This window comes from Biomphalaria glabrata, chromosome 8 (assembly GCF_947242115.1).
Source record: "Biomphalaria glabrata chromosome 8, xgBioGlab47.1, whole genome shotgun sequence".
NCBI classification, from domain to species: Eukaryota; Metazoa; Mollusca; class Gastropoda; family Planorbidae; genus Biomphalaria; species Biomphalaria glabrata.
This window is the reverse complement of record NC_074718.1, coordinates 25,578,947-25,592,558: the sequence shown is the minus strand read 5'-3', so window position 1 is coordinate 25,592,558 and position 13,612 is coordinate 25,578,947. Positions and strand designations below refer to the sequence as shown.

Below are 13,612 nucleotides of genomic sequence, written 5' to 3'. Positions count from 1 at the left end.
TCTATCTCAGTTTTTCTTAATTTATGAGACATTGGTACGGCGATATCGATAATGGTAGCGGTTTTTTTTATTTTATCAACGAACAGAAGATCAGGGCGATTGAAATCTACCGTTTTTGTCGGTCAGAATAGGCCTATCCCACCCAGTACAGCAGATGTTCAGTAGACTCGAGAACCTCTTGTGGCGAGTATTTATAATAAGGAGGAGTGTCCTTACCGATCAAATTGTGCATCAAAACCAAGTGTTGGTGTATTAACATTGCAACTTGGCTGGACATCCTGCCATAATGTGTTCAATCGACTCACCCACATTTCCAAATTTTCATCATTTGTCGACAACATTGAGTTTCAGGATATGCTTCTCGTAATTTTTTGTCCTGATTACTCTGTCCTGTAACAAAGCCTTCTGTTTCAGGGTAGAGATGACCTGCTTTAAGCCATGTTAAGGAAGCAGCCTTGTCGATGTTGTCCCCATTTAATAAAGCCGGGAATTTTCCGTGGAGGTTTTTTTCTTCCCATTGGCGAATCTCATGCCCTACGTCGTCCAAACCGACACTGACATCAGCATTGTGTAGGTTCAGAGGGGTTGCTTCGGAATATTATTATTATTATTATTATTATCATTATTATTATTATTATACAGATCAGTTAGCAGTTAATAATCAATTTTACTAGAATTTTTAAGGTGTATGAATTTGGAATATTTTGAGAGCCGTAAGTCTAGACCCTACATAGTGTCTAGACTGTATTGTGTGAATGCTTTAACAGCTGGAGGGAAAATAGCATCCGTCCTTTCAACTCGGACATACGAGAGTAGAAATAAAGAATGAAAATAAAAACTATTGCTAGAATATGAAAGAATGTAAAATAACATTCTCTGTGAAAACAAACACTCGAAACAATTTCCTGTCCACGTGAAATTCTTCATAGTTTCATACATTTGTTACTTTGTCTGAAAAACTAAAGTTCTGTTGTGGGTCATGTTATCCTTTGATTAATTTAAGTACAGATTTGAGGCAGAAGATTACAAGTTTAATTAAAAGCACAATCTTGGTGCAGAAGATTAAAATTCTACTTAGAAATAGGCCTACATAATTGATACAGAACATTAAAACTTCTTTATATTGAACACTTCCTAACTTCTGTTTCCAATGAACACTTCCTAACTTCTGTTTCCAATGAACACTTCCTAACTTCTGTTTCCAATGAACACCTCCTAACTTCTGTTTCCAATGAACACCTCCTAACTTCTGTTTCCAATGAACACTTCCTAACTTCTGTTTCCAATCAATATCGTGTTGTGGAGATAACGTTGTCTATAATCCTTTCTAGCTGCTCAAACAATTGAAGCATTCCACAGCAGCTTGATCTTAAAGGCCAACTGTCCTTTTCCATTTAAGTTTAGACTAATTTAAATTTTAAAATGTAATTAAAACATATGTTGACACACTTTTTACAAAGCTTAGATTAACTCACTCCGTCTGTCTGGTTCGAATCTTGTACACGTTATTTCTCCCACTTCCTATTCTCGGACGAAGTTGAAATTTTGACAATCATTCACAATCCATGACTATACATGAATCAATTAAAATAAAAATTAAGCAATTAGTAATCGATCAGTGGTAATTAATACATCAATTTTGTTTTATATAGAAAAAGAGGCTTAAGCCTCTCAGTATAGAAAGATATGTCAGTCATTTTGCGATTCCTTCCCTTAGATAAGCTTTGCTTTTTTTTCCTTTATATTTTGCTTGTATACACTGATATCATCTGCCAGGTGTACAACCTTATAGCTCCACACTACAATGACGTAAAGCACAAGAAGTGGCCTAAAGTCAATAAATTTTTGAAAAATTTAGCTCCTGGGACTTTGGTAGCCGACATTGGTAAGTTCTTTAACATTTTTAAAGATAAGAAGATACATCTAAACCGCAGTTCATGCAAGATGATAAACTAAAGCGAAAGAGGTAACTTGGGTGTATGGAAATGTCAATGCCATAATAAAACTAACACTTTATTAGAGAATAAAGACTATACCGCGATATACCTGTAAGTAAGAACTATAGGCTTAGACTCCACATTGTCTTCGAGTATGAAGATAAACAAATATTGTCCACATCTGATACTGACCAGACTGTTGTCCGCCAGGTTCTATTTATTTTTCTTTGTCATACGCTTATCGTGGACAATGATTTTCGTTTGGCTCCAACTGTGTGTCCCGAGAGACCTATGTACAGGTTCTCCAACTATTTCAGAAACCCTTTTCTACAAACTGTTTTCATCATACATCGCAAGGTCTCAAGGGGGGGGGGGATTTTACTTTATTGTTTTTACTTTACTTGTTTTCATCTATGACACGGACTTCTAAGTTGATCTTAAGAGCATTCTCATTTGGGGGGGGGGCGCTCCTGCTTTAGGCTCTCTAAAAAAGAATCTCCTTTTGGTATATGGTCATCTATCATAGCCAGCAGGGCAGATGTCGAATAGTTAGATCTAGTAGTGCCTTTAAACTGACCACATCGGCGCCCAGCAGAACAATGTTATTTGTTATATAGGCATACCAGTGTACGCCTATTAAAGCCCCTATGAATGAAGCGATCGAGAAGCCTATGATGTCTCCTATGGAGCAACCAGGTCTCTAGAGAAGTGTGCTCCATATAGTCCATCTTCTGTTTCACTTAACTTACTTATACTTAATCCTGTGCACTCCCAGTGGGAGCATAGGGCCGCTACCATACCTTTCCACCGAACTCGGTTCTGAGCAGCTTTCTTTGTCTGCTCCCATGTCATTCCAGTATCCTCAGCTTCACTGATGACTGACCTCTCCAAGGTTTGCTTGGGTCTGCGCACTTTTATCTTTCCTTGCAGATTCCAAGTTTCACTTTTAGTTTTGACTAAATTCTCAGTCTAACAAAAAGTGTATTATGTTAATTTGAACAGGTACAATGAAGCTACTTACAATGAACTAAACAGTTATAAACTGTACAGTCAGTCTAAAGGTATATTCAACAAATTTATTTTTATTGCCAAAACAAAATATTTAAGAAAATGCCTCATAGCGAAAGGAAACTCTTATATATATTTGTAATGACGTTTTCTTGACATTAAACTCAATAGCCGTGATCCGTTGGAGTCATATTGTGAAACCAATTAACTGGGACTCCAAGACATGACAATCTTGACGGCACTGGCGTCCACATCGGTCAGTCTCAGTAATTATTAACTAGCCAAGTTTGTCATCACGCCGAGATACAATCGATCTAAATCTAGTTGTCAACGCATTGTGTTCATGTCAACGCATTGTGTTCATGTCAACGCATTGTGTTCATGTCAGCATTGTGTTCATGTCAACGCATTGTGTTCATGTCAACGCATTGTGTTCATGTCAGCATTGTGTTCATGTCAGCATTGTGTTCATGTCCACGCATTGTGTTCATGTCAACATTGTGTTCATGTCAACGCATTGTGTTCATGTCAACGCATTGTGTTCATGTCCACGCATTGTGTTCATGTCAGCATTGTGTTCATGTCAACGCATTGTGTTCATGTCAACGCATTGTGTTCATGTCAGCATTGTGTTCATGTCCACGCATTGTGTTCATGTCAACGCATTGTGTTCATGTCAACGCATTGTGTTCATGTCAGCATTGTGTTCATGTCCACGCATTGTGTTCATGTCAGCATTGTGTTCATGTCAACACATTGTGTTCATGTCAACGCATTGTGTTTATGTCAACGCATTGTGTTCATGTCAGCATTGTGTTCATGTCCACGCATTGTGTTCATGTCCACGCATTGTGTTCATGTCAGCATTGTGTTCATGTCAACGCATTGTGTTCATGTCAACGCATTGTGTTCATGTCAACGCATTGTGTTCATGTCAGCATTATGTTCATGTCAACGCATTGTGTTCATGTCAACGCATTGTGTTCATGTCAACACATTGTGTTCATGTCAGCATTGTGTTCATGTCCACGCATTGTGTTCATGTCAGCATTGTGTTCATGTCAACGCATTGTGTTCATGTCAACGCATTGTGTTCATGTCAGCATTGTGTTCATGTCCACGCATTGTGTTCATGTCAGCATTGTGTTCATGTCAACACATTGTGTTCATGTCAACGCATTGTGTTCATGTCAACGCATTGTGTTTATGTCAACGCATTGTGTTCATGTCAACGCATTGTGTTCATGTCAGCATTGTGTTCATGTCAACGCATTGTGTTCATGTCAACGCATTGTGTTCATGTCAGCATTGTGTTCATGTCCACGCATTGTGTTCATGTCAGCATTGTGTTCATGTCAACACATTGTGTTCATGTCAACGCATTGTGTTCATGTCAGCATTGTGTTCATGTCTACGCATTGTGTTCATGTCCACGCATTGTGTTCATGTCAACGCATTGTGTTCATGTCAACGCATTGTGTTCATGTCAACGCATTGTGTTCATGCGTAGAAAGACATATTGCCATTGTTTTCATGCGTAGAAAGACATATTGCCAATGTTTTCCAAGAGGTTATGTTTGTTATTTATAAAGTGGAATATTTTTGTTTAAATACTCATATAGCTGCATGAAACATTTACACTAGGGAAATTTTAAGCTAAATGGATTTTGGATTTCTTCTTATTTATAGCATATCAGCACAATTCGGGCTATTTCGTACACATTATTCCTCAAGGGTTACTTCCCCTGTCTAGGTCAAGTGATAAGAGTTACCCAGCTGAGGTATTAAAAATAAGGTCTACGGACAACTCAAATAGTACTAATTTTAGTATATAATAGAAATCTTTTGTAAATATGTATATATTTATAAGAACTTTGCCAGATCTCAACTAAAATTTTAGTAGTCAACCCCACCTCCCGGATAAAGCCCAGTACTATATCCCAGGATCAACGCCATCAAACAGTGTTTTGAGGCTGTCTGTTCTTAAATATTTCCCTCTAATATCCTGTTATCTGGGGCAATCAAAGAGGATATGTTCTACGGTGAGGTAAAGGTCACAGTACTCGCACAGTGGGGGCTCCTGTCCCTTTACCACAAAAGAGTGTGTGATGTAGATGTGGCCAGTTTGGTCAATCCTAAGTCTTGACATGGTCGTGCTTCCACGCTGTGGCAGACCTTTAAATGTGAACCGCCTGCTGACATCCGCCACAACACGTCTTAGCTTGTTGTGGGTCTCAGCGTCTCACCGATCCTGCCACTCTTGGTAAGTGACAGAGGCTATACTAGGTACTTTTGAGCTTGAAACAAGACGGCTGCTTAGTAGTTAGGCCTGTTCTTTGGTCTGTTGTCTGGTTGGTTTCGACTTTTAACTCTGACCGCTTACCCCGAAGTTTTGGTTACGACGTAAAGATCGTCTTTTCTGAAGGAAAGTCTGAAACTTATGAAATAAAACAAGATTTGCACTTCATCTTTTATTTAATAGATGGTCCAGAATTTACTCCTAAACAAATATTGTTTTTTTTAACCTGAAATAGGTACATTATTTTTTTTTTACCGATAAGTATTGAATCAAATGTTTTGTTGGCTATAGATGACCAGCTAAAGCAATGATGTGAGTTTGGCGAACCACCTTATGCTCAGACATGCTGTCAGTCTCAGATTCGTAGATTCGTTTGTTTCAGTAACTTTTTAATAACAAAACTATAATAGTTGAGGTCCTGATCTCTGTAATAATTATAATTTCGGTGTGAAGAAAATGATAATGGTGTAACATCAAAAATATTTCGGTCATTAGCATAGCCCTTTGTCTAGTGAAGTTTAAGACGTTTTATTAATGTGCCTCGTGCATATCTAGATCTACATGTCAGTCACTGCCTATCAACATTCAGCAACAAACTGTGTTATATAGAGCTCATGGGCGTAGCCAGAGGAGGGGTTCGGGGTGTAACATCCCCCGCCGAAATGAAATCCCCCCCTATTGAGTGAGAGTTGAATATTTCGACTGTTTTTGTTTTTTTTTGTCTTCAATTGTGTTTCTTGTAAGATAGGCCTACTACCATTAAACCATCACTAGCGCCAGTGCAGACAAAAAAAGTTAGGGGGTTCGTTTAAAATCCCCCTCTAGAGGGTTTTGAGGTTAAAACCCCATCTTCTATAAAACAAAACAAAAAAACAAAAAAACGAGTCACCCAATTCCATGAGTGCAGCCAAGGGGGGTTTTGAGTTTAACCCTTTAACCCCCCCCCCTTTTAGAGTTTTTTTAAATCTTAAAATGTAAGATTAAATCAAACAACAGTCACCGGATTCTATGAGCGTAGCAAAGAAGGGTTATAATTTTAAAACCCAACTCCAGAGGGCTTGAAGTTAAAACCCCCTCCAGAGGATTTTTTAGTTTAACCCCCCCCCCCAAGTGGGTTTTGAGGTCACCAAAATCTATGAGCGTAGCTAAGAGAGTTTTCAGTTTTAAAAATAACAACCTCCAGAAAGTATTAAGTTTAATGCCCACTATTAGATGGTTTTGACGATAAAACTCCTCTTTTCGATAAAAAAAATAATCTAAACCAAACTACAGACACAAAATTTCATGAACGTCGCCGAGAGGGCGGGGTATCTACTGTCTGCATAGATTGATAGATAGACAGACAGATAGACGATCTGACAGGGAAACAGTCAGAAAGAGAATGATATCACCTCAAACTTTCTTGTCTGTAGGTTGTGGAAACGGCCGTTATTTGTCTGTTAACCCACTGACCTATAAATTGGGCTCAGATATTTGTTCATCGTTTCTGGAGCAGGCCAGGTCGGACGGGTACGAAATAATTGCAGCAGACAACATGACACTTCCTTATCGAGATGGTGTCTTCGATGCAGTTTGCTCTATTGGTAGGTTACTGTGGTATAGAACAAGATGTGTGGAGCGGCTTAATTGTTGATATTAGAAGATTAAGTGTGAAAGGTTGAGATGTTTCTAGAGAGTGGAATACTGTCTATACATTAAGGTTTAGGGAAGATCCAGAACAATAAATCGTATATATTTAGTACTACTGACTTCGTGGGCCTGCTATTGCTATCCAGCGATGGAAACAAAAAGTCATAGATATTGTAAAATTGTTTGAGAATAAAAGAGAATACATTAATATGAAAAATATAATCATTGAAATATCAAGTATGTTATAATCGCTTCTTTATATAGCTACCCATCTCTCTTTTCTTAACAAGAAATAAAACAAGTTTTTGGGATTTATCTGAAAGGTTTCATGAAATAACTCCACATACATGTATTCCATTTCGAAGGTGTGATCCACCATTTTTCATCCCAGAGCAGACGTATCCGTGCAGTGAAGGAATTGGCGAGAATAGCTTCCCCTGGCAGTAAGGTTATGATCTATGTTTGGGCCTACGAGCAAACAAGGAGGAAAGTGAGTATAAAGTTGGACATATAATGAAATTAGCCATTTTAAAGCATTCAGTGTTCAGTGGACTGTTACAATGAACACATTTAGTAGAATATTAGAGCTACCATTTTGTGATGAACGTTTAATTTATTTTTTAGGAGATGTTCAGATATCTAGATCTATATTTAAAGCGCAAAGTGCCCCGATTCACTGACTGACATATAGGCACTAATTCTCCCTTTTGCTGTGGACGACAAAATAGGAAAAATTAACTAGTTACTACTTTCTGTGTGACTATAACAACTAAGCACCTTTCACGGTGGAAACCGCAGTGGTTAAATTGACAGAAACTATTTTTTATTCGCAATTTAGACCCACTAATTTTTTTTTGTCATTGGTTAATATGCATGACTAAATGCATGACGCGTAGGACGTAATCATCTTTTTTTGAAGTAACGTCTGTATCGTATAAGATAAGATAAGAAGGTCAGAAGTGTATTTGGAAGGGGTGTTTTAAAGCGGGCCGTTCCAATTAGACCTTTCACGTACTAGAATACTCTGGCGAAAAAAGGGTTATTGCTAACATGCGAAAAGCTTTACTGAAAGTAGAAAAATAAAGGGGCGGGGGAGTGTACGGCCAAAGTGTGAGCATTACGAAGTGTAGGGTGTACAAAGTAAAAAAAAAAAAAGGCCCAGGCCAAAAACTATCATAGAGCCTATTAAATATTTCAATGTAAAAAAAAGCAGAAGAATAGTGCGATTGTGTCAATAAGACTATTTGTTTAGGGGGGGGGGGGAGGAGAAAGAGGTCCTCGCATTGATGGGCCTGTCCAAGTTAGAAGTCAGAAAACAAAAAGGGACGAAGTCCATGAGAACATAAACTATATATAGCCTGAGACCAAATCCACGGGTGTAGCCAGTGGGTAATGCTAGTTTCATATGTACATAATAATATATAAGGTTTTTTTTGTGTCTTAGCCTCTCTCTTGTTTTTATTATTTTACCTCCCCCTCCGATTATCTCTTTCTTTCTCTCTCTCTCTCTCTTTTTCTTCATTTTTCCTCTCCCTTTCACTCATACTCTTCACATGTCTCTTTTTTTTCTCTTCTTTTCTCGTTTCTCAGTCTCTCCTCATTCTCTTTCGTTCTCTTGCTCTCAGTATCTCCCTTTTCTCTCTCTCTCTCTCTGTCTCTCAAGTCGATGATAATTCACATTTTGCCTTCTCTCTTCAAACTTATAATATAATTTTACGTCATCAGAAAACGTGCTTCTTTTTTTTTTATCTCAATTTAACAAAAAGGAAAACAAAAAAAGAATAAATTGAATGTTGCAGACATAGACTTATATATTATACTAGGCCCCTATGTATAAGTCTATGGTTGCAGACATTTATTTTTTCTTTATTTATTTCAGTTCACCAGCCAAGATGTTTTGATTCCGTGGTTTAAACCAGAACACTCTGGTATGTAGAGCTAGATCTAAATAGAAATTTAATTTTTAGCAGTATAATTTTTTAAATTCATCTAGATATAGATTCTAGATACTATTAATTATCTCTACTCTATCTACTTGAGGTTGATCTCTAGAGAATTAATTTTTTTAGATTATTAATAGTCTATATATTTATTATTATCATCATGGAACTAGATGTACGCTTAATCTCTGTCATGTCTACTTAGATTCTAAGACGTCACATAGATTAATCTCAATCTATTCTATGACAATCTACTTACTTTGCTTTTAATGTTGTTTTACCAATTACCGAAACTTTCTAAGCACTTCAAAAACTTTGTGTAAAGATCTAAAGTTATAAATAAAAACTTGCACGTGTTCCATCCGTTATACGATTATCAGAGCAGTTAGCTATAGTCAAAGTCGGGATTTTATATATATATAAGGCTAGTCTTCGAGTCCAAAGATTTGTGAGGAATGCAGTATTTCTCGTGGCTGCGTAGTCCCAGCTGTGACTTAATATTTTGCCACATTCAGGGCAAGCATAACCATTGTCCGCAGGTGATACATATATATATATATATATAACAGAAAAGTAGATTTACAAAGATGGCTTCGATCTAAAAGGTTCTAACATCATGATGTTAACAGGAAGATTGGGACACGCCACACACATTCACTACTGTATAACTATACTAATCAGTTTTCTAAGTTTAGTAGCCTACTGGGATTCCTCGCCACTTCGAGCATGAAATGTTTCACTCGCAAGTTTTTATAAGCAATTAATAGGAAAAACATAATTCACAGAACTTTGCTTATTTGAGAATTTACTATCAGGGCCGGAATTAAGGGAGGTCCCTTAAAAATAAACTAATGATATGAACCAAAAATGATGAGAACATGTTTAGGCTACATCGAGAGAGTATCTTCTTCTCGGAGCAGTAAACACTGTTAGGAACAAAGAAGTGGAAAAGGAAGATTAAGGAAGCCTCTTAAATAGATTTTTTTTTTGAAGTCTTCTCGCCTCTGGACATTTAGTGCAGATACTCATTTAATATCTTACCTTTTTCAAAATTGATTGAAAGTCACTCTCTTTAATAACTCAGTGAGTTGAAGAATTACAGAGACTAATTTTTTTGTTTGTTTTTGTTTTGTGAGATCGTGAGCATTAGAGGCAGTCGGAAAATCTTCCCACCAGAAACTTTTGGGAATTCCTTTGTTCTCCCTTTCTGCCCACGTGATTGTTGATCACTTAGCTAGATTACTCCGCTGTTGCCTCGAAGATTCCGAAGTCGTGTTTGTGTTAACATAGAGCAGCTCTTGCTTTCCTAATACTCATGAATTTAAACTTTGCTAGAGAACCTAAATTTAAGGGGAGATAATGTAACGTAAGGGAAACGGGGAATCATTATTTCTTATTGTCTAGTCCCAACTGTTCTAATAGATGAACATATTGATTTGTTATTACGTTTCGATAGAAAAAAAAGTGTTAATAAGGGACAGAAACTTGTATTATATAGAAACTTGTCTTATATATGTCTAGTATTAACGTTAGCTATTTCGTGCACACGTTCAACATCTGATCTTACTTTCTTCAGTTTCTAATAGTCTATATTGTATCAACAACAGTATAACTGTTCAATAATCCTCATTAATCCATGTACATTTATTTCTCTTTCAGGTAAGCCTAATTGCCGCTTGAGATTGGCTGGCATGGAAGGAAATATTAACGTATCAGTAGACAACTCGGACAGTCAAGATGAGCAACTGGACACTGAGTCTGCACATGACAAAGAAGCAGGACTGTGGGACAGAAAGGGAATCAGCTGTACTCTGATCTCGCCTGAGAGCTCTCTAGAACAGCAAAGTGCTGATGCTTCTAGCGATGCTGAATGGATTAGTGAAATTCTTCCTAGCCCACCCCTAGAGCAAAAAATGTTGAATTGCGTATACTCGTCAGACGGGACTGATGAAAATTGTTTAACCATCGATGATACGAGCGCCATAGACGAGAGAGATATTGAATGGACTCCTCAAGAGTCAGATTCGAACCTGCACTATGTGTACCCCAATCAGTTGGTGGCTGAGTGCAAAAAACTTGGAAGACTACTCAGACACTTTACTAACAAAAATGAAAGTCGGTATATTCCGGATTTGGACTTCACAGATAATGAAGACATGTTCGCAGACTCTTACCAAGGAGTTTCCGAAACCCTGTCCAGGTTACAGTACCCAGAAGCATACTGTCCCAAGTGTAATGAAAATGGATCCTCTGTGTTAAGAGCTCGCTCTGGTTGTTCTGATGATGACACGTGCCAGAAAACTTCGCTTGTGTCTAACTTTGGGCCATTTGAAACAAGTTTGATGAATCCATCTCTCCAGGACGACTCTTCTTCTCACAATTGGGACTCTTTTGCTAGCGAGAGCATTGTCCTCCCTTCTTCATCAGCAGACGCTACGACACTTGCAGACGATCCCCTTGACAACGACATATCTACTTACAGCAGTTCCTCCGACACAGATAACACAGACAACACAGATAACAGCAAGCTTTTGTTGGAGCAAACTGAGTCGCGCACAGCTACTACAAGTAAACGCTTCTGCCCCTTTTCTATGACGCCTCCAGAAGTTCCGTCTGACACCAGCATTTACGAGTGCAGTGCAGACGAGAGTAATTTGTATCCAGAGGTGAACACCCATCTTCTCAAGTTAAATTCTAACAGTCGTGACGTGCCTTGCATTCAAAATCTTCAATATTATGACAGACATGTCAAACAGGCTAATGTCACTGACGATGAAGAGCAAACAGTAAGCTCCTGTGAACATTCGCTTCCTGACACAAATTTAGACATTGATATATCAACAAATCAGCCCCCTGATAGTCAATTATCCAAAGAGACTGCCCATATCTTACATCCAAAATGTACTACAGAAGTACACAAAACAAACACTTCAGACCCATGTAACGATACACCAAAAAAGGCAACCTTTGGTTATCAAAACAATATCAAAAACAACTCTGCCCAAACAAACCACCAGGATCATTTGTATTTATTTGCTTTAAGACAGAACATGAAAAATGTATTCACAAAAATTATCGACGCGTTCCATGTGGGCAAGAAGACTGACGTCAAACCTAACGCAAGGCCGACGACATTACAATTAACACCTAGACCTAAAGTTTTGGACCTACCTCCAAGGGCTAAAAGAGCCGATGAAATAACACTCCAGTACTATCGCGAGGTCTGCTACTTTCCGCCCAACAACCAGTACCAAAGTATGAAGGCGTGTTTAGGTTCTGTCCCTGCTCCAAAAAGCCCACCAAAACTGATACAAGGAAAACGTCACGGCTTGATCGATCTCGCGAGGCGTTTGTCTGGTAAGAAAGAGATAGTTCCCCAGCACAAGGCTGCTGCTGGAGAATCCAGAAAACTCAGCCTTTCAGACGCCCTCACCATGATTGGCGATGGCTACGCTGCAGACAGCATTGAGGACAAGCTTGACAGCGCAGCCAAGAAGGTCTTCACGGAAATGAAAAGTGTGAACTTCGGAATAAGGCAGTTCCCTCGAAGTAGCGTTGAAAATGAGCCGCCTACAAAGCAAGTGATAGATCATTTGAAGACAACTAACAGTCTTGATGAACTCAAAGAAACCGCTAGGTACGCCAAAGAATGTTTACAAAATGGATTAACGAAGCTTGGACAAGATACAGTAAAGATCGGGTTTGGTCAGTGTGCTAAGGATTCTGCACAAGCGGCTCATAATGATTCTTTGTGTAATGGATTGTCACAGGTGGTTCAAAGTACGATCCAGAACGGGTTGACACAAATACATCAAAGTGAAACATTCTCTGTAACGCATACGGCTGTTGAGAGCCTTGTGGCTAATCCAGGGATCTCAGTGCAAGACAAACGTCTTCTGTTTAGCGTTAACGTGAATCAACAAGTATCAACAGTTCACGAAGAGCACTTCCAGAACAGGTCCAACAATGCAGCCTGTGATGGGCTGGACGCTCTCTCTGATCACGAACACTGCAACGGATCCATAATGGACACACTCCTCGATGTGAAGTCCCTGCCCGGAATGGACTCGGGTGACTCAAACTCTGACGCTGACCCAGGCCAATGCATGGGAAATCCGAGCAGTGGGAATGAGCGAAACAGAATCATATCCAGCCTCAGCCGTTACTATCACGTTTTCCGACAGGGGGAACTAGAAGAACTTATCCAAAACTATGTGCCTTCTTTAGCGATCGTGGAGACGTACTACGACCACGCCAACTGGTGTGTGATTGCTCAAAAACTGTAACGTCCTATGTACAATGTAGGATGTATCAGACTTTACACTCTCATGTCAGATCAAGATGTTTTTATCCATTGTATGATCACTTCGAAAGATTGCGTTAGGTGGCTAGGGACGTCATAAACATTGTATACCTTATTTCATCTAATATTGCTTGAAACGAATTGTATTGATAAACAGCAGACTACATTTTAAAAAGAAAAATCACATTAATAAAATCTTTAGCTTTTGTACGAATAGAACACTATGTTTACAAATGCAGGCTATTATTCCTGACGAAAATAAAATAAACAAATGTAACAAATTGACATAATGTTGTTAGACTCACGTGAGTATAAATAGTATATGGAATTGCTCATTTCTTGAGTATCTCCATGGCAATGCAGTCCAAGAGTTAATGACCAGAGTTTCACAGTGTTGACAGGATTGGAATATTAAAGGTATGCGTATATAAAATAATGTGAGGGTTTGAGGTCGTGTTAAGTATTGAAAGTATTCACAATGCTTTAATATAAAGCT

At 38.5% G+C, this 13,612-nt stretch overlaps 1 protein-coding gene across 1 annotated transcript in view; it reads left to right on the top strand.

The window, feature by feature from the left end:
- The window catches only part of LOC106067146 (uncharacterized), a 36,000-nt gene extending 22,594 nt beyond the window's left edge, over window positions 1-13,406 (top strand). The window contains exons 3-7 of the mRNA XM_056039124.1: window positions 1,777-1,885; window positions 6,657-6,827; window positions 7,239-7,363; window positions 8,753-8,801; window positions 10,473-13,406. Coding sequence (XP_055895099.1) covers window positions 1,777-1,885; window positions 6,657-6,827; window positions 7,239-7,363; window positions 8,753-8,801; window positions 10,473-13,099 — 3,081 coding nt within the window. The 3' untranslated portion in view covers window positions 13,100-13,406. The remainder of the gene's footprint in view (window positions 1-1,776; window positions 1,886-6,656; window positions 6,828-7,238; window positions 7,364-8,752; window positions 8,802-10,472) is intronic.
- The last annotated feature ends 206 nt before the right edge of the window (window positions 13,407-13,612 follow it).